This window comes from Anolis carolinensis, chromosome 5 (genome assembly GCF_035594765.1).
Source record: "Anolis carolinensis isolate JA03-04 chromosome 5, rAnoCar3.1.pri, whole genome shotgun sequence".
In the NCBI taxonomy this organism is placed as follows: Eukaryota; Metazoa; Chordata; class Lepidosauria; order Squamata; family Dactyloidae; genus Anolis; species Anolis carolinensis.
The window spans coordinates 66,986,702-67,014,182 of NC_085845.1; the positions used below are offsets into that span (position 1 = coordinate 66,986,702).

Below are 27,481 nucleotides of genomic sequence, written 5' to 3' on the forward strand. Positions count from 1 at the left end.
GTAATAGATGATTGCTGGGCACGTAGATACGTTGTTTCTATTAGATGCTTTCAACAGACAAACATGCAAGCCAACTTCTTTTAAAGATAACAAGTTTGTTTAAAGATACAGGCCCATTTCTTTGTTAGGTTAAACACTTTAGAGAGTTTGTATCTTAAATGTATAAACTTTAACAGTCTCTTCATAAACTATATTGCTTTATACAGCTCTCTTTAATAAGAGTTTACTTTCAAAGAAAGCACAAGCCTCAACAGTTCTAGCTCCTTACACTACCTGCACTCTAACAGATTTCTTTACTCAAGCTGACTCAAGGCTCAACACTGCCACTTCTAACAGGCTCTAGGTTCAACTAACTTCTAACAGGCTCAAGGCTCAACACTGATTTCAGGCTGACTCAAGCCCCAACTGACTTCAGGCTATAAATCGACACAGCATAAAGCAGACAAAGATCAAATAGAGGAGGCTTGAGAAAGTTGCTTTCTCCAACAGATTTAATGATGAGCTGTAGATAAAGAACAAAAAAGGGAATATCAGATAGATTGGGCAAAATTGTAGAGATGGAATTAAAATGAGAAGAGAATCGGGAACTGTGCTGTAATTGAAACTTTACCTTTTGTCTGCACACAGCTCCCATCCTTTCTAATCTCAGATATTGCTCAATGTTACATTTTTTCAATAGTAAAAGTTTTTTCCTAAAAGGAAATTTGAGCTCTTCTTGATGCATTCTTAAGTGAAACCTAGATGCATTTCATGAATACTCCTCCCCATATACATTGAAATATGCTCCTCTCTTTTTGAATACTGTATTTGGGGAGATGCAAATAAAGTAATTGGAAAAGAAGGGAACTCATGCACACTGATAATAGCTCCCATCTCTCATGGTTCCTTTAAATACATATTACTAATACCTCTGCAGTTCCCCTCCCGTCATTTATTCCCTTATAATAAGGTAATGCTCATAGCAGAATCTTCACAGTGTTAATTTGAGTCATATTATATCAGCATCTCCTCCCTGCTTATAGCAGATCTAATTGTTTACTTGACAGTATAATTGTTAATTGAAAGGAGTTAATTTTTGTACCACTTTGGGTACAAACTGTTTCTTCCTTGGTCTGTCAAGAAATGCTGTTCTTCACCCCACCACCACTTTTTGCTCACCTGTGCCCAACATCAGATTCCATGTATATATATACAGGCAGGCCTCAAGTTATGAACAAGATAGGTTCTTAAGTTGAATTTGTTTGTAAGTCAGAAAAGGTACATTTTAAAGTGTAACTCCCGCCATCTCTCTCTCTCTATGTATATATATATATATAGAGAGAGAGAGGGGGGGGGGCGCTTTGGATAGCACAGAAAAAGAGTAACACCCATGTGGGAGCCCCCAGTGGTGCAGTGGGTTAAACCTTTCTGCCAGCAGGACTGTTGACCAAAAGGTCGGCGATTTGAATACGGGAAGTGGGGTGAGCTCCCTCTGTCAGCTCCTGCTTCTCATGCAGGGACAATTTTATCTTGTAAATCGCCTAGAGCATCTTGGATGGACGGCGATTAATAAGTAATTGATGATGATGATGATGACATGAGAGAAGCCTCCCACAGGATGTTAAAACATCCGGGCATCCCCTGGGCAACATCCTTGCAGATGGGCAATTCTCTCATACCAGAAGCGGCTTGCAGTTTCTCAAGTCGCTCCTGACACACACAAAAAAAGCCACCCATGTGGTGTTTTGTTTTGCTGTCTGTGCTCCTGTTCTGAAGATTTTACTTCACTTTCTGTCCCTGTGATAAGGATTTTGAAAATTTTGGCTTGTTGTGGAAACAAGGATTGTGAGAAAGCTCTTTTTAAGGGGTCTGTATCCCCACCTGCTTAATCTGTACATAGAATAATTTCTGTAATTGAAGGGAACGTAAGAAGCTTGAGAATTCTATATTAGATGGTCAAACTTATATAAATGCACAGAATAGCTGGCTTTTGTGAATGCTTTACTTCACATTAATAGTCTTTGGCTCCTACCTAAAAACCCATGTGTCAGCTGCTGGGTTATCTCCCTACTGCCTGAATGCAGCTCCTTTGTACTACTGACTACTTTTTACTGAATTGGGAACAAAAGTCAAAAGCAGCATTTAACTCAATGCTGCTGAAAGATGGACAGGGGTGTTGTAGTATAGCCTGAGGCTGATGGGTTCACAGATGATTTAGAGAGAATTTTGGGATTTCCTGTGAGATTTTCTGGGGCAAAAGTGAGAAAGGTTCAAGTCAGAGAAATGATGGTTCTCGCTGGGAAAAAGCTGACTCAGAAAGTGCAGGGCCTCAAGGTCAGTTAGAGAAGCCAGAAACTGCAACATTAGATAAGAAGTCGGGCGAAGAGCTAAGTGATACAGAAGGTTCCCAGGAAAAAAACACCTGGAGCTACGGAGGTCAACAAATGTCTTCGTTTACAGATTACAACAGAAAATAGGCAATTTCGGTCAGAGCGCTTACGTGTGAAAGTGGAGGAGAAGATTTGTGGGAAAAGAAATGACTTAATCGGTGTCTATTAATTGGCAAGTTGTTTACCTAAGAGCTAGTTCAGGCAACGTAGAGAAGCCAGGCCTGAGTTCCCTGGTTCTTGTTTCAAGTCAAGCCTTGGTTTTGGATTTAAGTATCCTGGAAGTTTTCTATGTTCTAGTTTTTATATTCTTGCTCAAGTTTTGCAAATAATACTTTTGCTTGTGGACTTACGCTGTGCTTGTGACTTTCTGGCTATTCCTGGACTATGTTATCTCGGGATTTACATGATACATTTAGATTACTGCCTGGTTATCTATTGCTAACCTTTTTTTGGATTATACATCTTATTTCCTTATTCCTGTTCTTTCATATATTTTATGTGTTTTTACAATAAATTGTTTGTTTATACTTTGGACTCTTGTGTAGTGTTGTGGTCACAGGTGCACATAAATTCTTGCTTATACTTCGGGAGGGAGGTCCTTGTGACCATCTCTGATTTGTTTCAAGAACTACAGTATGCTTTTATATGAATCTAGGGATCTTCAGGATGCTGAATATCTTTATTGGAAACATGTAAGACTGTGTCCTATCTCAGTTACATTTTCTATTAGTAGAAGAATATTTGAGAACATAGTGAATGAATATACATATGTACAAGCAGTCCCCAAGTTACAAACAAGATTGGTTATGTAGGTACACTTCTTCGATATTTGGGATGTCATCCTCTTCCACCAAGCGCGCAGCTTCGGGAGAGACATACATGAAGTGGTGAGGGTGGGAGGGGACACTCGCCTAGCCAGCCAGATCAGCTGAATCAGCTCTGGCAATCATTGAGGTGACAGATGTTGCAACCAGATCGCCCTCACATCCTATGGCCATATTACCCTGAACACACCCAATCTCATCTGATCTCAGAAGCTAAGCAGGTTGGGGCCTGGTTAGTACTTGGATGGGAGACTGCTTGGGAATGCCACGTGCTGTAGGGGATAAATATGTATTCTCACCTTATTGTGCTTAGTAAGGTAATTAATCAGCAGCCTACATTTTTAAAAGATACAATGTAATGTTCATTCAATCTCTCTCCAGATTCTTCAGTTTGAGGATATTTTGTGCAACCCATCCTACAGGCAGCACTTCCGAATATACATGGAACGAATGGATAAAAGGGTTCTGATCAGCTACTGGGAGTCTGTAGAATACTTGAAGAACGCAAACAAGGTACAAACAGACAAAATTATATCCGATCTTACAGTTGGAAAGATCTCTCTTTCACCCTCTCCCTCCCTCTCCTATACGTAGGAGCTTGTTTATAAATTACTGTTGCATCAATATAATTCCTTATTACAATGTTACTGTTTTTATCTGGCTGTATTACAAAATTTTACCAAAAGATATTTTATTAGTCCAGTCAGTTATCTTGACATGATGATAAAGGGCGCAGATTTCAAAATCTATTCTCTCTTCTGTGAAAGTGGAATTTTAAAAATACCAGCAATTATATTACATTATTGTTATACATGTTCCAATGTTTCTACATAGAAAAGTCATTTTAAAGTGAAGCCCAATCAGTAGGGTTTTTTTTCTGGCTGGAAACATCTTTTGTTCTTGGCTTCAGTTTAATGTTAAACTAGAAATAAAGTCCCCTGGGGAGGACTGCAGTGTGTATTGTAAGGTTTCCCTTGTTCTTTGTCATATATTTACTCTAATACTTTCCTTTCCAGTTCACTTTGCAGTGAACGCACAATATGTATTGAACCCTTCAGAAGGATTATTGATGTGGAATCTGCTTTTTAAAAAAATATATGCTAGCAACTCATATTTAGGGTTGGGTTTTGTGTGTGTGTGTGTGTGTGCAGACTGGTGCTTGGTGACTTGTCTTATGGATACTTTCTGATATCAAATATCCCTTTTACATTCTGCCTATAAATAATACAACAGATAAATTCTACTTTGGATTGTGATTTTATGTTATTTGTTAAATTGTATTCCACCCTTGCTCCAAAGGGCTTGAGTTGACATACAAGGTTCTGTCTTCCTATCCCCTTCTTCTTAAGCTTCTAGAACAGTGGCTCCCACCTTATGGTCTGTGGACCATCAGTGGTCTGCAAGAACTAAAATACAGTCTGTGGCCTTGCCATTACTACTACGGATAATAACACAGCCCAACCTAATTTTTTTTCTTGGTGTCTTTGTTTTTAGGTCTGTTCCTGGGGATATTTGGGGTGCTGATTCAGAAAATTGAATTGGATAGACCACATCAGTTCTAGATTATTAAATATGGTATTCTGTGGGCGAGCAGATGGCAACCACTGGATGGCATATGTTCTGTATCAGAAACTAGAGCTGATGTGGTCTATCCAATGTAATTTTCTGAATCATCACACCAAATAACTTAACCAAATCTAAAGTTGACCAAAAACTGATTCGTAACTCCTTTGGTACTAATGTTGGAGAGTGGTTCCTGGTCAAGTGGTCCCTGGTCGAAGAAAATGGTTGGGATTGGTCTATAAGATAGGCTCTGCTGAGAAGGACAATTTGTCATTCAGTGAAGCTCCTTGGGTGAGTGAGAATGGGGAGTTCCTTCTTTCCAGGACTCTTTTCTGTGACACTACATTGAATTCACATTTCATTGATACCCAAAATTGAGGCTTGTTCTTTCTTCAGAAATTTGAATCAGGAAAACTTTAAAAAATATTCACTGCATCATTCCTCACTATGTTGGGTTTTTCTCACTCTCTTTTCGCCCTCACCTACCCCAATTCTTTCTTTTTTTCTTAGGCTGAAATACCTCAACTAGTAAGTCAAATCTATCAGGATTTTTTTGTGGACAGTAGAGAAATCCCCGTGGAAAAATCACTGTACAAAGACATACAGCAAAGCCTTGTGGGCAACAAAGGCGTTGAAGTGTTTTACAAAATTCAGACTGATGTTTATGAAACACTGAAGGACAGGTATTACCCATCATTCATTGTCAGTGATTTATATGAGAGATTGATCAAAAAGGAAGAAGAACGGAGTTTGGTACAGATGGCATCAGATGACAAAGATGAAGTGGTGAGTTATGCCAAAAATGTGCTGCGTTTATCAGTGGAGGACAATCCTAATTTGTTTGCTGGTTAAATGTTTTTTATGTCCAGTGTAGTTTTATCACGATCATTGTTACATTCTATTTTTATATATGCACAGGTTCCCATGTGCATGTAGGATATTTTATACGTTTTGAAACACAAAACATGAGCTCACGCTAACGTTTCATATAGATCCAGCATTTCTGGGGATGTTTGGTTTCCTAAAAACTTTGCCCTTTCTAAACCTTGTGGTTTAGTGGCTTGAATGTATTGTAAAACGTTTCAGTTTCATATTGAAACTAAATTTGAACATAAATGTTTTTCAATTACACTATGTAACAAAATATGGAGAAAGAAATCTGTTCCTGGTTTGAAAGTGTTATTTCTGTTTAATTGTGTGGTATTTACTTTGAACGTAGTTCTTACACTCCAGACACTTTGTTTTGTGGCTGCCACAAACTATGTCAAATTTGTTGAGACTCAATGAGATATTCATTGAAAAACTATAACAATATGTGCTGGAAAATATCCCGCAATTTTTTTAAAAAAATAGATTAATAATTTTTCCATGTTTTTATGGTAGAACCAATTAGGAAATGACATTTATAACCAAGGAACAAAAATCGTGTTGCACAGTGTTATTAGTGGAAATTCTTTAGTTTAAAGAAGCACAAATCAAACGGACCGAGCCAAAAATATTTATCAAAAATGACTTACAAATACAGTTTTGAATTATTAGCTCATTTTCAAGACATGTAGAAACATCTTTAGAAAATCTTGTGATTGGTTAGTCTCTTTATTTTTATTGCACTTCCTCCAAAGAGTTTAGTGTAACATTTTAGCTTGCCATAATCTTGTGATCATGGTAAGTTGGATTTTGACTTAGTGACTGGCCTAAGGTCAACTTCTGAGCTTCATGACTGGTGAGGGATTTGAACCCTACACCCTATATTTCTAATAAACTGCACCATATTCTTCTTTTTCCTTTTTTTAAGTAGCTCTTAAACAGTTTTTAATTGTATGTACCCCTTTTAATCAATCTCATCTCTCCTAGAACCAAGTTTGTGAAGAAGCTCTTGATGAAGGAAGCTCAGGAATTAATGAACAGGCCAGTTATGCTGTAAATAAGCTACGCCAATTAAATGACAAACTTGAATATAAGAGACAAGCTCTAAATTCTCTTTGTAGTTCACCAAAACCTGACAAAAAGGTAGGTTATTGGTAGCTTTGTTATTTGTATGTATGATGTCAAGATATTGGATTTTTCAGTAGTCATGAAACTCTGCTTTCACTTCCAACATGAATTGTGATGTTGCCATTTTTTTTCTCATTGGCTACCAATTGTATATAAATGCTTTTGAAAATAAATCCTGAAACATGTTGTGGAAGAATCCATGCTTCTTTGCAGCCTTCTCCTGTGGGGTTTGTCAGTTTGGAGCAGTGCTTCTGTTTGTTAAAACAGCAAAATGTTACCATGTTTAATAGTCCATTCTGCTACTTGGTTCTCATAACTACATGTGAAGATCAATTTATAAACTTAAACAGCTGTCTGATACTGAATTTGGCAAAGAATGCCTGCAACCCAGGACTGTCAGTTCTGACTAGAAGTGGTTCTCAGACTCTGGTTGAGAGGTTTCTCAACCCCGAAATTTTTTAACTGCAGATGCCAGGGATGCCTTCAAAGCTTATGCTCTGCTGTAGAGCTGTGGCTCTTTTCTCTATTAACAGCTTGCTATTATGGGCAACAGGGCCCCTGGTGGTGGCGCAGTGTGTTAAAGCACTGAGCTGCTGAACTTGCAGACCGAAAGGTCTCAGGTTCAAATCCTGGGAACGGAATGAGCGCTCACTGTTAGTCCCAGCTCCTGCCAACCTAGCAGTTCGAAAACATGCCAGTGTGAGTGGATCAATAGGTACCGCTCCGGCGGGAATGTAACAGCACTCCATGAAGTCATGCCGGCCACATGACCTTGGAGGTGACTACGGACAACGCCGGCTCTTCAGCCTAGAAATGGAGATGAGCACCAACCCCCAGAGTCGGTCACGACTGGACTTAACGTCAGGGGAAAACCTTTACCTTTACCTATTATGGGCAATGGCATTTGCCAGTACTGCTGACTATAAGGACCTGTAGGATATGTATTGTTATATGCGGTATAGCTTTATGATCTCTCATTTTGGAAATCAGTACTGACACTCTTACCAGGAAGGTGCCGACTTACCTTTATTTGTGTGTTTGGTAATCAAAAGTACCACCTAGTAGCTTGTGCTGTTTCTTCAGTTCTTTGGTTATGTCTAGTTTTCATGTACATTTTAACAAAGGCTAACTCTACTTTGCATGACTGACCAGCTCCATTATGATTAGGGTATTTATTCCTCTATGTTTCAATAAGCTGAAGCATAAAATGGAATACGACTGCCTCCTTTGTGGTGCCTGTTTTAAATAATCTGGTCAGAACAAATCTTATCTTTACTGATAATGTCACTGAAAAAAATTTAAAATCTGGTGTTCACTTCCTGTTTATACAATTACATAAAATATTGTAATTGTTTTTGAAAAGTGCCATTTGTTGCCTATTCCTAGAAGAAGAAGAAAATCCTATAATACCGTAGATGAAGCAGGTGACATTACTATGTCCCCATTGTAAAGTGGCTTTCTTTTCACTCTACCCCTTCCTTCATTCATTCATACATACATACAAACAAATGATAGTTATGACATGACGGATCATGAAACTCTTTCTTTTGAGCACATTCTTTTGGTGGGAGCACCATGAAAGTATGTCAATGTATCCCCTAACTCTCATCTGAGAGGAAGATGTGTTTTGATGTAGTCAACTCACTGTGTGAGTTGAGCCAGTAAACTCAATTTTAGGCCATTTGTAGCAGTTCTATAATCTGATATGTAAACTGGTTGTTTGTCTACCTCTTGGTGTAATCATACTTCTAATTAGGAATTGGTGACCAAATACTGTTGCTAGCTATTTATCTCATTATGTTTGATCACATATACAAATCTATCATGTTATTTAATAAATTGTGGTAATCTGGTGTGGGCACCTCATTACATTTTCAAACTACTTCACACTGTCAAAAGAATGATTGTAACAATATTTCACAGCTGAATCAAGCATTTGGGTTCAGGCATCTGAGATGTATAGGTCTGAACACATGCTTTTGTCTGTGTTAAAGCTGTGTGGCATAACACGAGATTTCTATGTGTTCCCCTTAAAATGTAGTGTAGAAATTGGCAGTTGTTTTTAGTATGCCAGATGCCTAGTCTATGGTTGGTTGTCTCTTCATAATTGTATTTTAGATAGCAAGACTGTTTTTCTTGCTGTTTATATTTTTCTATATGCCTAGCCATGTTTTTCTTCGAATGTATCTTATTCAATTACTGCTACATAATCTTTAATCACTGTGTCTTTATAAAGTTTTTATTTTATTTTATTGCAACCTCCTTACCTTTTCCCATGAGCCCACAGTAAATATTAATACAGCATTGTATTTCATGGCCTAATTTAGTTTTCACTTCAAAATTATATTTAATCTTTTAAGTAATACACCTGCAATGCCAAACTAGAGTTGTGTAGATATACAAAGTTCGGAGAGCTATTATTACACATTTAACCTACCTCCTTACATTTTTAAAAGAATTATTATATTCTTCTTTCTGTTTGCATTTTTTCTTGGTTTTACCATGTGTGCCAGAGTGGACACCCACATTAATTGCACAAAATTATCACGGTATGATAATCTATGGTAACAATTGTATTTTTCCCTTGGCAGATTGTTTCTAAATTGAAGGACGAAATCACTCTGATGGAGAGAGAACACAGTGACCTTCAGTTACATATTGAAAGAACAGATTGGTGGTGTGAGAATTTTGGCATGTGGAAAGCCTTTATAAATACTAGTGAGGTATAGCTGTTCTTGTCTGAAATGAGTGGAGCCTTCTGGTCATGCATGATTCCACATGGGGACTGACTACTCTGCACTGAGTGATACAGGATTACAGCTGTAGCTTGTTGTGGGTCCCACTTCCCATTTTAGTGTGAATACACACAAGTATCCATAGTTGTTTGTGATGTCAATTTCAGGGTTCTGGTTCTGATTCAGTTTTCTGATTACTACTGGGTTTTTTTTTAAATCGGATTTTTGTTAGTTTTTTAAAATAATTAACTGTAGCCCAGGTTTGTATGCAATTATATGCAATGTCAAAAGCTTTCTGGCTTGTTTGTCATGTGAGCAAAATGAGGAACACAACAGGAATGAAAGGACTGCCTTCAAATGTATACTGCTTGTTTGTCTTTTAATTTATGCAGGCCAGGATCAAGTACTGTACTTCCAAATGTGATGGAATGATACAGTAGAATTGAGGTGAAAAAGGAAGTGGCACCTAGTTTTACTCACTCACTGTAGCCCTTCATGCATACCCAAAATTTAAAGGCTGAGATGCCCTCTTGATTTGGCTTTCAAATTAAGATGCTGGGGGAAAGATGTTCCCACACACTCACACAATAGCCAGGGTACCTGTGATGAGCAAACATTGTCAAACTAGTTAAATATTGAAAATACAGTACAAAAATAGTCAAAATGAGTTGTTTTAAACTAATGAAGAATGTTTAAGGAGAAATAATCCAATGCCTTGCCATCCAACTTTGCATTTTATAATGCATATTGCATGCATATTGGGGAGGCACCATTTGGCAACTACACTTGGGGACCCGTGCGCAATGGCTGCGGTTCAAGAAGGGGCGGTAAAACCATGGGGATAAAATATGCAGCCTTCATGTGAAGGCACCACCTCAGTGTGAGGCTTGTCTAACTGTAAGAGTAGCTTCAGCTAAAAATATTTAAAAATACGTCAAGGAGTCTAAATTTAATGTGCCCTCTCTTTCTGGTTTGTGTGTATTGCAGTCCTCCAACCTTATGAACACTTGCTGAGAGCTGAAAATACTATGTTGTTGGCTTTGGTAGATTTGTGTACCAAAGAATCTTATCTACAGTGTGGACTAAAAAGAGATAGCATTGTTTGGAACTTTTTAGTCTGCTTTGGGAATTGAAACAGTCTTAGAAGTTCCACTCTGTTGAATAACTTACACCAAGAAAGGGCCTGATGGAGTGCAATTCTGCTATACTATACCTTCTTTTTCAGTAGCTTTGGTTGTTACGTTGATATTATTCTGGGCCACGTAACTGAGTTAGGGATGGAACCAAGAATCTCCGAGCCTTTCTGGGGAATGTAGTGATAGAAACTTAGTGGCTAGCATGCCCTGGAGTTCCATCTCATTCTTGTAAAGGTAGTTTTGCATTAAAAAAATAACTTTGAATTGTTGATAATCAGATTGTGGAACCTGAGGGATGTTCCTAGGACTATGTTTCTAGTGTATGTACCTATCAAGGCAATGTTAGCCGTTTGCTGAATAATTTGAAAAACTTTGTGTCAATATTTGCTCTTTTCCAGTAATATCTGTACATAAAATATTCTGTAATCCTGTCATTGTTTAGGTCATAGAAGAAAATGGCGAACAAGTGCCCTGCTACTCTGTCATGGTGAGTTTACAAGAGATCGGTGGCATTGAAGCAAAGGAATGGATAGTTCTCCGAAAACTCAGCGAGTTCCAAAGCCTGCACCGGAAACTCAGTGAGGTATAAAGAGATGGTGGGAAATTGATGTTAATGTTGTGTTGAGCCATCTCCTTTATCTTCAAGGTTCCTGCTCCTTGCAAAGAGCAAGGTTCTTTAAGACAGACTTTGACTTCAAACTTAATAGCGCTTGTGTGGACCAGGAAACGTTATCTCAGAAGCAATGCTTTTTTGCATGTTGATCGTCATTCATAAACAATGAATTGTTTTCTTGTGAATGGAAGGAGCATAGTAGAATTTGGAAGGCTTGCTTTTGGGATATGATCCTCTACGCTCTGCTGGCATAATTATACAGGAGGAGAAGGTAGCAGGTATTTAAGAAATAGGACCTTGACCAGTGTCTGGTGGGCAGTTAGTAACTGTCTCCCCCCGCTCCTCTTGGCCATTGTTACTGCTTTTCTTGCACAAGAAAGTCTGGGATCTAGAATACGTTCCTATTTAGTTCTCTTGTCACTATAGTATGCAAGCCTGGACCAGAACTTCCAAAATATCTCAGCCAGCTTGGCCTCTGGGTGGTTGGGAATCTGGCTACTTAGTTTATCATGTTGGGTGGAGGAGGCTAGTAGTTCTCAAAAAAGTAACCTTTTCAAACTCTAACGATATAAGCATGTTTTAATTTCTTTCCACTGAGTATTCATGAGAAGTTTTTAGGAATACCATATGTGCAAGTACAATACTATTTGTACAATAAAAAGGCCAACTATGTTAGTGTGAACACTAGTATAATAATATAGTATAATAAGTGTCAAATTAGATGTGATAAGAGAAACTGAATTGGGCTTGTGGCAGAGGAAGAAAGGAAGTTTAATGATGGAAATTGTATTCAGTTGTTTGTTTCCTTAAAAAAACAACTGTTTCTTCTGCTTTCTGTGAATGCTGAAAGCATATTGAAAAATATGTGATAATGACAGAGTAAAATATGATATAGAAGAAACACAAGAATGAATTATACCTCAATGATACTTCTTAGATTGCTCTTTATAGCTTACTAGCTTGGGTACCCAGTGGCGCCCAGGTTATTTGAAAAGGGCCTTGTTTGTTTTTTGTCATATGTTACACTATTTCTTTACCTCAGTCTTTGCTTTTGCTTTTTTTTATGAATGCTCCCATTGATAAATGTATAAAAATGTGGGTGAACTACAATTCCCCAAATGCTTGGGTAAGCCCTCCCAAAACTCCCCCAGTATTAACAGTTGGACATGTTGGGTCTGTGCGTCAAATGTGGTCCAGATCCATCATCTGCTGGGTTCAGTGTTCTCTGGATAAGGGTAAACTACAACTCCCAAATTTCATTGGCAATCATTCCGAAACCTTGCTAGTATTCATAGATGGCCATATTGGGTCTGTGTGCCAAGTTTGGTCGAGATCTGACATTGCCTGTGTTCAATGTTTTCTGAATACGAGTGACCTGTAACTTCCAGATGCCAAATTCAATCACCTCCAAACCCCGGCAGTATACAAAGCTGGTTGTGTTGGGTCTGTGTGGTAAGTTTGGTCCAGATCCGTCGTTGGCTAGGTTCAGTGTTCTCTGGATAAGGGTGAACTACAGCTCCCAGATTCCCAGGGCAATCTTCCTGAAACATCTGCCAGTATTTACAGTTGGCCATGTTGGGTCTGTGTGCCAAATTGTGGTCCAGATCCATCACTTGCTGGGTTCAGTGTTCTCTGAATACGGGTGAACTATAACTCTCTGATCCCAAGGTCAATCACCCGCAAAGCCTGCCAGTATTTACAGTTGGCCATGTTGGATCTGTGTGCCAAGTTTGGTTCAGATCCATTACTTGCTGGGTTCAGTGTTCTCTCAATATGTTTGAACCATAACTCTGATGCCAAGGTCAGTCACCCCAAGTTGGCAGCATTGGGTCTGTGTGCCATGTTTGGTCCAGATCTGTCATTGGTGGGTTCAGAGGGCTCACGGAATATAGGTGAAATATATCTCCCAGAAATAAAGGTCAGTCACCTCCAAAGTCCACCAGTATTCCCAGTTGGCCATGTTAAATTTGTGTGCCAAGTTTGGTCCAGATCTATCATCAGATGGGTTCAGTGTTCTCTGAATACGGATGAACTATAACTCCTGGATGTCAAGGTCAGTCACCACCAAACCCCACCAGTATTCAAGTTTGGTCATGTTGAGTCTGTATGGCAAGTGCTCTTAGTTTGCAGGTGAACTATACATCCCAGTCCCTCCAACTCTTCTAAATCATGGGGAATTCTCCCCAAACCTCTCTAGTTTGTTCAGTTGCTAATCAATTCCTCTGTTTGCTGTGTGCCATAGAAAAAGGTAGGAAATGGTTAAGGGAGTGGCAGTGAACGGAGTCATGCAAATGGAAGAGAAAGGAACTCTGAAATGTGCTCGCTGTAACCTGCAATGTTCTGGGAGGGAGTGACTTGGTGGCTCTTCAGCACTGGGAACAATAGCCTGTTTGTGGAGGCCGGATGCTGTCTGTGTGAGCAGACACCTGTTCCACATACAAACATACAGATTTTCGCTTTTATTATGTGTATTGATTAACATTTTTAGTGCTATCAGGAGAGATGTGAGCCAGGAATACATCATCTTGGTATTTTGGGTGTATGCATACATACTTTTTGGTAGCCCAGTCAATGAAGGTTATTTTTTCAGAGAAAATATTCCTGCTGTAGGGTGTCTTGTGTTAATGTGTACTGTCATAGTTCTGTATTCTGCTGTGGTTCTCAGTATGATAGGACATAAATTTATACTGTTTAATATCCCCACCTCACTTCACTACAGTTCTAGAAGCAGAAATGCATAAAGACAGATGGTAATGAAACTGAATGTTAAGCAACTCATTTCTCCTTGTTTAATTTAACTTAATTTACTGGCTTGATACTCAGTTCTACCCTGAATTGTGGAAAGGTGATCACTCAAATCAGCTTCAGTTCAGTACTGACTTGCATCTAGAGCAATTGCTGCTGTTCTTTCATTTATTGAAAGAATTGTGCAAAGGAAATGAAGATCAGCAGTCTCATCTTTGTCTTCCTTTTCACCCATTGCACCTTGTACTTTGATGAGCAAGTGCATATTGAGAAGTAATTGGATTTTTTCTTCCCATCTAGTGCTTCCCATCATTAAAGAAAAATCAGTTGCCTTCACTCAGCAAACTGCCCTTTAAATCTGTAGACCAGAAATTCTTGGAAAAGTCTAAGAACCAATTAAATAACTTCTTACAGGTAAGAACTCCTAAGAGATCATCAACCACTGAGGCATATCTTCTATTTTCCTTTTGATAGCTCAGAACTATGCACTTTTATCTATTTTATACTATGAATTGTGCACTATGTTTTTGTCTACTTTATTTAATTGTGTTGTCTGGCTTGGCCCCATGCAAGCTGCCCTGAATCCCCGTGGGGAGATGGTGGCGGGATATAAAAATAAAGTTGTTATTATTATTATTATTATTATTATTATTATTATTATTATTATTATTATTATTATTATTATGTCTTCCTGATTTTTTGTATATGGACTTCAGTTTCTAGGCTTCATGTTCTGACCTTTTCCTCCTGATATCTCTGGACCCTATGGTCTAAGCCAGTGTGGTCCAACCTTTAGTTACCCGAGGGCCAATCAAACTTTAGTATAGGAATGTGAGGGCCAGAGACATTCCAGAACGAAAATGTTTCTTAAAAACTTAAAGCAGTAAGAAGGGCAAGGGCCAACAAAAATGAATTGGCGGGCTGCAGGTTGGACCACACTGGTCTAAGCTACAAGAAAGAAAGTTATTATCAATTCTTACAGAAATCAGTCAAGAAAAGTTAGTTCTGACTAATTTATGTCTCATTAGTGAGATGTTGTATGACTGACTTTTTTCCTATTCAGACTATGTTTTTTAGCATACAGTTTTTGTTATTTTAAAGGTATACTTTGGCATATAAAGCATTATAAACTAGTGTTCATGGAACTCAAATTGAATAAGTTCATTTGCCAGAAATTCAGAGTTGGTTGCTGATGGCAGACCTGTGTTATCTTACTTCATGTGTAGTACAGTCCTAACTAATGAACAGCTGTGATATTCGTTTCACTTAGTTTTTCTTGAGAGAGAAAAAAGACACTAATCTAGTGCCTACCTCTGTCGTATGGGGCAGTTTGGATACTGAAAAACATGTCCTCTCTCGTGCCTAGCTTTTAATTTCTTCATGTGGTGTATGAACCAGTTATTTAAAAAGGTCTTTCTTCCCCTGACACATTTTTGATGGATTCTGTCATTCTACAGTGTACTTAAAAAAAAACCTGCCATTTGATTACATTTTCATCTCGCTGCCAACTATGATTCTCCCGCACTGATCGTTATGTCTTCTTTTTCCAATCCCCCAAAGAAATACAGCTACACATTTTGTATAGGCTGCCCTGCTGAGAGACTAAATGAAATTCTGAATCTGCAGTGGAATGCAGTCAAGGAGTTCTACACTTCTATTTTTTAAACGCCAAAATAAAAATTACATTTGGCAAGACTCTTCAGGGGAGAGGTTCCTACAGCTTGTTTCGGAGTGTATGAAATGTACAGCTGTGCTTTGTGTGAAGAAAAAAATAATTGGCAATAGCTTGATAGAGTTAGAGACTTCACAGCTAAAATTTTAATATATATACCAAGTCGAAGCAATTATGGAGTATGATTTTAAAACCCACTTGAAGGGTGCGTCTGCATTTGTGTGCATGAAATAGCTATTCAAATTATTGTATATACCCATATATAAATCAGTGTCATGTATAAGTCAAGTGTAGTCCTGGTGCCAACATTATGGATTTTGCTATGACCCATGAATAAGTTGGGGGTAAAACATGGGTATGGAACAAAAAATTCCTTTCATCTCCTTTGAAAAATGTGCAGCAGAAATATTCTTATGAGAAACTAAAGAGAAGGAGAGACTCTTGTTTATTTGAGGGTTTACAATGGGGTATATAAATTGCATTGCTGATTTTACATCTGCACGAATACAGATAGCAAGCGGAATATAAATGAGGAAAAAGACGGAATGCAGCCTGGAAAAAAAACGGTGGGAGAAAAGCAAGGAAAGCAAACCTGCCTTTATTAGGGACTTTATTGGAGATTATTAGGTAATGAAGGCGGTGACAATAGGTTGAGGCAAGAAATTCCCATCCCATTACACACAATTGATATAGAGCCACTGAAAGTTAGGGCAGGTTTAGCAGTTTGCAGTCCAAATAGGAAAGGCACCTCACCCTGAGATTTTAAAGTGGTGCAGTGTCTCTATAACTATCCAATGGTCTGCCTCCAATGGGCTGCTGCTGGTATTGGTAGTTTCTACAAATTGCCCTATAATTGCTTCTCAGGCCTGCCTCTCACATCAAAGCAACCTGCTTTCTCCTTTGTCTTATCACAAGTGCCAATTTTCACTTAATTCACTTGCCGGGAGTGTGCTTAGAAGCCAATGGAAATCATTTGATTCTAGAAGCCACTCTGTCAGGACTTGCAAACACGGACAGTGCTAATCAACAGTTTTTGCCCTCGTCAGCTCTGCTCATGAGTTGCTTCCTGCTTATACAAAAAGCAACCCTACAATTGCTGTCTCTTGAAATAGTCTGCCTTCTGTCTCTTTCCACAGAAATTGCTTTCCGATGAAAGGCTCTGTCAGAGTGAAGCTCTTTATGCCTTTTTAAGCCCTTCTCCAGAACACCTCAAGGTCATGGATGTACAAGGAAAGAAATCTTCTTTTTCACTTTCTTCTTTCTTGGAAAGGCTTCCTGGTGATTTCTTTTCTCATCAGGAGGTGAGTGTGCAAAGAAGAGTATCTGGGGGAAAGAGAAGTCCCCCAGGAAACACATTGCTGTCATCCCAGTTGGACTATCCACATCACTAAGTGAATTTTCAACGTGTTAAAAGTTCTCTATAAATTATCATTTAGGTTACTCACAAATATACAAATCCTGGTGTGCCTGATATCCATATTTTACTAATAACAGCTATTGGTTGAGCCTTCTTGAGAAAAAAATACTTTTAATTTCAAATGGATTTGCACACACAAAGATTGTTCTCTGTAAAAGAGAACCCTTTAGGCCCTTATAAAATCCCAGGCTCAATCAATTTCATACTCAGTTTAAAAATATAGGCCAGTAAATAAGAGCAGGAGCCCCCGGTGGCACAGCGGATTAAACCGCTGAGCTGCTGAACTTGCTGACCGAATCTGCTGTTTGCCTCAGCTTCTGCCAAACTTGCAGTTAGAAAACATGCAAATGTGAGTAGATCAATAGGTACCGCTTCAGTGGGAAAGCTCCATGTAGTCATGCCAACCACATGAACTTGGAGGTGTCTACGGACAACGCCGGCTCTTCAGTTTAGAAATGGAGATGAATACCAACCTCCAGAATTGCACACGACTAGACTTAATGTCAGGGGAAAATCTTTACCTTAAATATGAGCAAGATAGCACAGAATACAGCTATCAATATATAAGAGCCATTACTCTCAAAATAGAAACTGCTTCCTTCTCCTTCATTATACACATGGCTGTGGAATTGTATCATCTCATTGATTCATTGGCAATGAAGCAGGGAACTGTTGAAATGATGCTAATAGTGAAGAACTGGATATCATGTAGAGCAGTTGAGTGGGATCTCACAACCTGAAGAGATAACTACAGTGAGTGGCCAAATTCTAGCAAGCAGATTTACACATGCATGTACATTATTCCATATCTTGTCATTTCAACACTTGTCTTTCACCTGAATACACAGTTCTATCAACTGAAAAATACTTCCAAGTTATAGTAAAAATAATGGTGCCCTCTTTCTGTCACACAAACTTTCCTGAAGATAGCATAGATATAATTAGGAGTATGTGCAGCCTCTCAGCCTTAAGGAGACTAATTACAAAACTCATCTGAAGAAATCTTGCCAAGAAAGCCACATGATACTGTAGGATCGCCTTAAGGTCACCATAGAATGCACACAGTCTGTATATCTTTTCTCAGAGTATGAGAGAATAACAATTACTAGGAGAAAGTATTCTGTGTCTGTCACAATGAAAAATAAATATTCCAAATTACAGCACAGCCAAAGATTGCTTTCTTAGAGGGGGAGCAAAAAGGATCACCCTTATTTAACCCAATCTCTCATCCCTCTGTTATTTGTATGGCTTGTTCAGGAAGAAGTCGAAGAGGATGACTATCTTTCAGACTACGGAGAGGATGTGGATGGCAAACGGGATGCTCTTGCTGAGCCTTGCTTCATGCTGATAGGCGAGATTTTTGAGCTGCGAGGAAGTATGCAGTGAAGCTAATGTATTTCCATATTAAATGCTTTCTATGAGATTCTTTAATATGGGGGAGAGGGGTTTATTTTTTTACTATAATCTATGGGTAAAATGCTTGCACATGTAAACATTTTACAGGAACCTTGTTTCATTTTTCAAATGTTTGCCACATGGTCTGACCCATTATACATGTTAGCATCTCACTGAAAAGTGGCCTGAGTGTGTGTGGAATACTTGCAGAGGCCAATACTTAATCAACAACCCACATCAGACAGCACCCAAACCTTGGGAGGCCAGCAAGTGGCATCTAGTATAATACTGGAGTACTGCTTAACCTCTCTCTGGCATGCCAGTGCTCTCTAATAAAGATTAAGTGGTGATAAAACTGGAACGGGTGAGCAGGCTAAATAACCACACTGTTGAGATAAGATACTAGTCATGAAAGAAAATTAAGAATTGTATCCAAAGATTATGGGGTCAAGGTGGCGCAGCGGATTAAGCCACTAAGCTGCAGAACTTGCTGGTCAGAAGCTCGATGCTTCAAATTCTCTGACAGGGTGAGCTTTCTTTATTAGCCCCAGCTTCTGCCAACTTAGCAGTTCGAAAACATACAAATGTGAGTAGATCAGTAGGTACTACTTTGGTAGGAAGGTAACATTGTTCCATGCAGTCATGCCAGCCACATGACCTAGGAGGTGTACAGACAACGCTAGCTCTTCGGCTTAGAAATTGAGATGAGCATCATCCCCCCAGAATCGGACATGACCAGACTTAATATTAAGGGGAAACCTTTACCTTTACTTTATCCAAATATTTAGATTTTTAAAGAGATTAAGACAAAAAAAAACATAGCTCTCCAAACATATGGATTTGACTTTTGTAGATTTGAGTAAAATATTAATCCCTCCAGTTCAATTCTGCAGTCATCTTATATCATAGAATCAAGCTGCAGAACCTATATATTCTGAGAAAGAACATTTCTCTAGGAACTTCTAAGGCCTCCAGTATAATTCTATGGCCAACTTCTGGCAGCTGTTCACCATTGAGTGGGACTGGAGGAGCTCAAGATTCTTAGATGTTCTCTTACTTTTTAAAAAATGTGTTTTTATTTATATTTTTCCCACTTTGGAGGGAAATATGGAGGTCTGACCTGTTAATATTGCAAGCAATGTATTCTGAATAGATGTGTCAAAAGGAATAAGAGATACATGAATTAATAGAACTGAAAAACATTTTTAATTGTAGATGAACACTCCTTCTGCCCCAAATTCTGTTTGTATTGGTTTTAGAATCCATTTAATTGGCAGCTGATACCACTTTGAGAAATCTCACTGCATGCTCATGAATAATCAATCTCAATGATTTTATTTCGATGTTAAGCAGTATCAATATTGAGTAAGGCCTTACTGCATACTTGGTATTCACTCCTGTGTTCTTCTTGCTTATCTTTGTTTTAGTGTTTAAGTGGGTGAGGAAGACACTGATTGCACTAGTTCAAATCACTTTTGGGAGAACAATCAACAAGTGAGTACATTATACTATTTCTGTTTCTAGAGACATTGTTTGTGGCTGGTTTAGAGAAGCAAGGGTGTGAAAATTGAAAGAGAAATCTCTTTCACAAGCTTCATTTTGAAATTCCAGTTAAATGTTCCTATATTTTTAAGCCTTTGTACATCAAATACGGCAGGTGATCAGGTCTAAACTAAATGGGAAACTCAATTCTATGGCAAACTAGTCCAGAATTTGATCATAGAATCATAGCATAGTAGAGTTGGAAGAGACCTCATGGGCCATCCAGTCCAACCCCCTGCCAAGAAGCAAGAAAATGCCAAGAAAATTTTAATTGTTGTGTATGCATTCTCATGTACAGTAGAGTCTCACTTATCCAAGCCTCGCTTATCCAAGCCTCTGGATAATCCAAGCCATTTTTGTAGTCAATGTTTTCAATATATCATGATATTTTGGTGCAAATTCGTAAATATAGTAATTACAACATAACATTACAGCATATTGAACTACTTTTTCTGTCAAATTTGTTATATAACATGATGTTTTGGTGCTTAATTTGTAAAATCAAAACCTAATTTGATGTTTAATAGGCTTTTCCTTAATCCCTCCTTATTATCCAAGATATTCGCTTATCCAAGCTTATGCCGGCCCGTTTAGCTTGGATAAGTGAGACTCTACTGTATTTGCTTATTTGATAAAATTCTGTTTTGCTCACCATTGAAGGGGTAAACAAATTCCACAGATCATTCTTGAGCATTTGAGGATGGCATTATATAGGTCGGCTCTCTTTTACTTGAAATGTATGAGACTAGAAGTATTCTGTATTAAAATCCCCACCTCTCAAGAATTTTTTAGAATATCTATACCAGTGGTTCCCAACCCATGGGCTGTGGCCCAGCAGTGGGCCACGAGAACCAAAATCCTGTCCGTGAACCTCCTTCCTTATTTATTTAATTTCTGCCCCTTTCTACAGAGCTGATGTGGTCTATCCAATGCAATTTTTTGAATCAGCACCCCAAATAGCCAAATCAAATCTAAAGTTGACCAAAAACTGATTCATAACCCTTTTGGTACTAATGTTGGAGAGTGGCCCCTGGTCAAAGTGGTCCCTGGTCAAAAAAGGTTGGGAACTACTGATCTATACCATATACTGTACATAGAGATATCTAATAAAATACTTTTGTGGCAGTGTTGGTATTAGTTCATCCCTCAGATCCTCAGTCTCTTTTTTTTACCACCAGCAGCCCACTTGCACTATCTTGAAGATTTGGGGAATTTGGAATACTGAATTTACTTCCTTGGAGTAAATCCTCTTGCGCCATACATAGGCTTGCATTGCGAAACCTTGTTGGGCATCGCATGAACCACATATAAGAACTAGAAATGTTTTTAGATTGAAAAAATGGAAAGCTAAGATGCCAGGATGCAAAATCTTGCACTTTACATTTAATGTATACACCTTGTGGTTGTACGCAGAATACAGTGCATCTATAAAACACCAGAGGGAGCACAGGACAATTGTGATCTGGTCATATGTTTTCTACAGAGCAGTGCTTCCCAAGTACTGTATTTTGAAGACCTCTCTTGTAGACTTGCTCCATTTTATGAGCTTTACTTCCTTTGGGAGAAGCCAAAATTATCACATGGATCATGGGTTTCTGTATCTTAATGTTAATAGACATAATATGTATTTGAACAGAATTTAGGCATGTCCTTTAACAACCTGAGTAGCGAGCCTCTATCTTTCAGGGACCACACTATTGGGGAAACCAGGAATCTCCAAACCCTTTTGGAAGCGTGACCCTTTTGGAGATTAATTGGCATTCATATTATTTGGAATAATCATATCCTTTTGGAAAGGCATGACCTTGTTAGAGGTTGTAACCTTTTGTAAAGCATGATCTTCCTGAGAAGAGTTAAAAACTTGCTTGAGTCCATTTTATCCTTAGTGGTAAATTTCCACTAGTATTCATGCAAGGCAATTTAGGTTTCTCAGTACTTAGACTGATATAACTAGTTGTCTCTTTGAACTATTAGGAACAAAGATATGCCAATGCATAAAATATATAGCAGATCTTCAGAAGTGTTATTTCAGTTGCCCAAAATAATACCTACTCTCCCATAAAGTATATTTCTTTTAAATCATGCTCTCAAGAGACCAAAAAATAAGTAGCCTTCGTTAAAAGTTAACATTGTTGATTTACTCACAAACTTCATGTATTTAACATACAGGTACATTGCTTGGTTTCATGTTAACTGACGAATACAGACTTCTGTACTATTCTGTATTATACATCAACTGTATTTCAACTGTAGTACCTGCAAACAGAATCATATATTAACTGAACATCTCACTGCAGCATACTGACTATACTCCTGCTCTAACTGACATCAACCAACTCATCTGACTTCACTGACTCCAACTAACATCGGATTCAAACACATTCTAAAATGGAGTCTCACTCTGAACATTCTAAGATCAAGGTCACATGGTCTGTAGTCCCTTCCACAACCTCAAAACAACATAGAGTTAAGGGAAAATACATACCAATAAATACAATATAGTAAGCAATCTCAACTCTACACATAACAAACAACTAGTAAAGGAGACTTGTAGAAGGTTGCTATTCCCAACAACACAATAGTCACAGAATTATAGAATCATAAAGTTGGAAGAGACCACATGGGCCATCTATTCCAACCCACTGCCATGCAGAAAAAGCACAATCAAAATACCCTGACAGATGGCCATCCAGCCTCTGTTTAAAAGCTTCCAAGGAAGGAGATTCTACCATACTGAGGCAGAGAGTTCCGCTGCTGAATAGCTCTTACAGTCAGAAAATTCTTCCTAATGTTCACGTGGAATCTTCTTTCCTGTAATTCGAAACCATTGCTCCAAGACCTAGTCATGTGTGCTGTATCTAGTGGACCAGTGAACAAAGCAAATACTTATGAAAATGAAGTGCAGAAGTTTTGGGGGTGCTTTTCAAAAAGGAAAAAGCTTCAGGACCCACATTACAGAACTGTGATAAACATCTCATTCCATCCCCATTTTTGGGAAGGGGGTTTTCGCTACCTATCAGAATGCAGATAAAGGAAACTGTAGAGTTAATAGTAGTAGAGCCATCTTTATGTTGTCATCAACAACAGGACTCATCTGCACCAGGTAAATTATAGTTAATACCTGAGAGCCTTGTTTTGTAACTTCACAGGACAGGAAGGTGGAATTGCTACACACTGCACATTTAAAGAAAAAGGAGGACACTAGACAAAAGAAAATGTTATAGTTGGGAGAAATGTCAACTGAGTTCTTGAAAGTGAGGTGGTGATTACTGCCAGGACATGAGGAAAGCAGCTACCATAGTTGGACTTGACCTTGGTGAAGTGTGGAGGAAAGTTTTATGATGCCATTTCTTTTCCCAAAGTCAGCAATTCTGATACTTCTGCAGTGCTATCACATAAGGAAAAAAGGATGTGAGCAGCAATATTTTTTTTCTTACTTTAGCTGTTGCCACAAAGATGATCCAGAAATGATAGCCCAATTAAAGGGGCTGTTCTGACACTTTTTTGTCAACTAAAATAGCCTTTATCTGCAAGAATAGAAAGTTTGAAACCAAATTCCAGAAATATAGTTACCAGGTGTAGCTGAAGCCAAGGAACAGATTTCAAATCACTTTAGATAATTCTGGTCCCATTCAAATCTCTCATGAATATAACACAGATAAGTAGCCTGTGGCTATTTACAGTGGAGAAGAACATCATTTGTATTTCTTTTACAGCTGTATCAAAGGGGATTTCGGGTGCATATTTCTTTTCTTGAATTGCTATGGTATGACCAGGGACTCCAGAACTGTTTTTAACGTGGGAAGCCTCGGCATTGGAAGGCGAACAATTATTATCTTTGATTACTGGTATATTAAGGTTTTCAGAGCAATGAAAATGCAGAATACATTGCCTTAAAATAACAACTATCACAGATCAAAGCAGTATCTGACTACTATGAAGGCAATGGCAAATAATACATTAAATATTACAAAAATGGAATAAGAAACATATGAATACAATTAATATATGAAAGAAAGGAATACTGTAAAAGCCTGTTGGGTTAATCAAAAGTACCTTCAAGGGCACACCTACTCTGCTAATACACTGCTTTAAGTGCAACAGTTATGGTGATATGATAGAAGATTGTAGATAGAATACTCTCAAAAGAAAATGTAATTGAAAAAAGACTATTACTGAACTTTGAAAACATGTATGGTTGTGGATTGTTCCTGTGTAGCATTCAGATAATAGGTTTCAAAATGGTAAATGGGGCAAGGGACTACCATGTGAAAGCCCACATTCAACTTCAGATATATCTTGTACTAGCAACAATATACTACATCCTGAAGTCATCAGTACAGTCCAGCTTCTATATGTTTGCAGCTATATGTCGTTACAATGGACCTAAAGGATACCTATTTTCACATTTAAATCAGATGAGCGCTTTCTCTATTTCTCAATAAGGGACATGCATTTCATTTTCATGTCTTTCCCTTCAACCTATGTATTATGTGTTTATCAAATGCAAGGCTGTTTGGTTTCATCAACAAGACTTTGTCCTCTCCCTTATATCAATGATTGCCTTCTCATAGCAAATGCACACAAATGCTCATCAGAGACATTTGTTTGATCTTGAATGTGCTGGTGGACTTGAACCTCACAGTAAACAACAAGAAATTGCACATGATTCTATTATATCTTGATAGGTGTGCTTCTTGATTTACCCACACAAATCGACTCCCCTCCAAAGGACAGATTTCTCATTCTTCATAGAACCACTCTTAGATGTATTTACAACTGAAAAGTGACTCCTTGGGAGATCCAAATTGTCCTAAGATTCATGGCTTCTAATACAGCAGTCACACCACTCAACAGACTCCTCATGAGACCTCTGCAGGCATGGCTCTTGGACTGTTTCGATTCCATGATAGACTCCCCAAGGGAAGATTCCTTGGGCAGTAACTTGATCCCTTCATTGGTAGATAGGCATGACACATGTTCAGACAGGCATTCATTTTCTGCTTCTGTAGCCCATGCTATAGGTGATGTTTAATGCATTGCAAAGGCCTCACTGTCAGGAGCAAATGAACTCAGGAGGAGCTGCCATTTCACATCAACATTCTTCAGATATTTCCTATGCAGCAAAGTTGTTCAGATAGACAGACACAATGCGACTGTGATCGTCTACTTGAACAATCCAGCGCACTTCACCTCACAATGACTCCCTGGGAGTGGTGCATCCCATGTCATATTCTGCCTTCAGCAATCCATGTGCCAAGAGAAGAACGCTTGCTAGCAGATTCTCTGAGTTGGAACACCAGTGAGATGCCGCAAATGGAGATTGCAAACGGACACTGTCTGCCATGTGTTTGGACCCTGGGATACTCTGTCAATAAATGTGTTTGCTTCTCCCCAGAACAAACAGTACAGAATCTACTGCCCCAGAGTCTCTCCTAGAGATATGTTTCTATTCAGCTGGAAAGGTCCAATCGTAAATGTCTTTCCATCATTCCCTTTTATCATCACAAGAGTCAATAAGACAGGGACAAGTGCATACTAGCCATGCCATCGTGGTCAAGAAAATCCTGGTCATTGACTCTTATATCTCTCTCAGGATCAATACCATAGATCCCCACTTCATCCAGAACTGCTCCTTCTCCACGATAACGGCCTCTCTTTGTCAGAAGACTACCTTGCTGCTATATCTTGGCACTTCTGACAGATTGGTCAAGACATTCCTGCACAATTACAAGAACTGTCCGTCCATCCTGTTGTCTTTCTCCTTCCTACCTTCACTTACAATTTGATTTCATTCTTTTCCAGATTTTACCTTCTGCACTTGTAAAATAAATATTCAGATAGATGTTACCTGTGTTGTCTAGGTAGCAAGTTGTAACTATGACTACCTAGGCGAATATCATGTCAAGCAGAAACCATTTATGTTGTTCGAGACACAGTTATCCCTTGAAATCTGAGAATGTGCTAAATGTTTGTCTAGTCAGGCAACGTATTGCGTCTAACTCTTTTTCATCACTTCTATTTCAAGGCAAATTCGTGACACTGTAAATTGGATCTTCAGTGAAGCAATGCTTGTGTACTATATCAACATATTCCGTGATGTTTTTTGGCCAAATGGAAAATTGGCATCCAGCACAAAACCCAAGAGTGAAGAACAAAGCCGGGAGATAAAGCAGAAAGCACAGCAAAAATTACTAGAAAACATTCCAGGTGAGAACGTCATATGTAATATGATACTGAGAGTGTGAGTAACCAACAGCATAATAGCAAACATCACTTGCCAATTCTGTAGTCCTTTAGAGAACAATAAAGATCTTTACAGGTCAATGCATTTTGTTTTTACAAACAGATTTAATTTTCACACACAAGTACATATATACTTGCGTGGCCTGTTTAAATGTTATAGGGATTCATTCCTATCTGTCTAGTATCATTTATTGAGTTATTCCTTTCAGAATCAATCAGGATGACATTTAGCTGATATGGGAGCCGTGGTGGCACAATAGGTTAACCCTTGTGCAGGCTGAACTGCTGACCTAAAGGTTGGCGGTTCGAATCCGTGAGACGGGGTGAGCTCTCATCTGTCAGCTCTCGCTTCCCAAGTGGGGACATGAGAGAAGCCCCTCATGGGATGGTAACACATCTGGGCGTTCCCTGGGCAGTGTCTTTGAAGACGGCCGATTCTCTCACACCAGAAGCGACCTGCCTCAATTCACTTCTGACATAATAATTTTAAAACGTACAGGAGAACTGAAGAGACAATATTGTGTGAATTAATTATTCCCACATATTGAAAATAAAAGCCTATCTTTGTTGGAATCTTCTAGATGTGTATTTCTTTAGCAATGCTTCAATGGGAGAAAAAACAGATAACTTAATATTTTTGTTGTATATTTTTATTGTTTTAAGAACCAACTTAATGTAATCTTCATTATATAAACTATTACTAAGATTCCTTTGTCACAATATCAGTATAAAACTACTGGGTGAATTGACCGACAGTATCTTAAAAAGCAATATAAAGCCAGCACTTAATCTTTAAATAGCAAATGTTAAAGTGTATGTGGAGCATGAAACAGATGTTAGTCTCATTCTTAGTGATAACGTATTGCTAGAATTTCAGTATTGAAATGAAAATAAATCAGTTCTAATTTTGAAAGCCTTCAAGAAAACAATAGAAATCTGATGTGGCTGTGTTCACAGTGTACTACTTACTATCTGAGCAAAGATTTAAAACTGGATTCCTCGGGTTCAGGATCCATTTTGGTTGAACCACATTGCTGCTTTACCTGCTGAAATTATTTGTGGGAAGGTCTGTTTCGAATTAGGATCAGGTTCTGTATTGGTGGCAGCGCTATATGTGTTCTACTATATAGTCCCAAGATGTATAGGGGCGGAGAAGCAGAATGTCAGAGCAAAAGAGTAAAAGTGTACATATATGTATCTACATAGATTTAGTGAATACTGTTATTGTC

At 38.5% G+C, this 27,481-nt stretch overlaps 1 protein-coding gene and 1 pseudogene across 3 annotated transcripts in view; both read left to right on the top strand.

Moving 5' to 3' along the window:
- The window catches only part of snx25 (sorting nexin 25), a 70,557-nt gene that overhangs the window by 40,581 nt on the left and 2,495 nt on the right, over positions 1 to 27,481 (top strand). For 2 of the 3 annotated variants that reach the window (XR_010006419.1, XM_008111812.2), the window contains exons 8-17: positions 3,575 to 3,706; positions 5,267 to 5,542; positions 6,611 to 6,766; positions 9,343 to 9,474; positions 11,065 to 11,205; positions 14,281 to 14,394; positions 16,789 to 16,953; positions 18,327 to 18,444; positions 19,892 to 19,958; positions 26,035 to 26,216. Coding sequence is in view for 2 of the 3 variants with exons in the window: in XM_008111812.2 (XP_008110019.2) it covers positions 3,575 to 3,706; positions 5,267 to 5,542; positions 6,611 to 6,766; positions 9,343 to 9,474; positions 11,065 to 11,205; positions 14,281 to 14,394; positions 16,789 to 16,953; positions 18,327 to 18,444; positions 19,892 to 19,958; positions 26,035 to 26,216 (1,483 nt within the window). In the remaining variant the exon portion in view is untranslated. Of the gene's footprint in view, positions 1 to 3,574; positions 3,707 to 5,266; positions 5,543 to 6,610; positions 6,767 to 9,342; positions 9,475 to 11,064; positions 11,206 to 14,280; positions 14,395 to 16,788; positions 16,954 to 18,326; positions 18,463 to 19,891; positions 19,959 to 26,034; positions 26,217 to 27,481 lie in introns of those variants that run through there. The other variant, XM_062981415.1, reaches the window with a different exon arrangement.
- On the top strand, positions 3,356 to 3,474 carry LOC134299788 (5S ribosomal RNA; annotated as a pseudogene).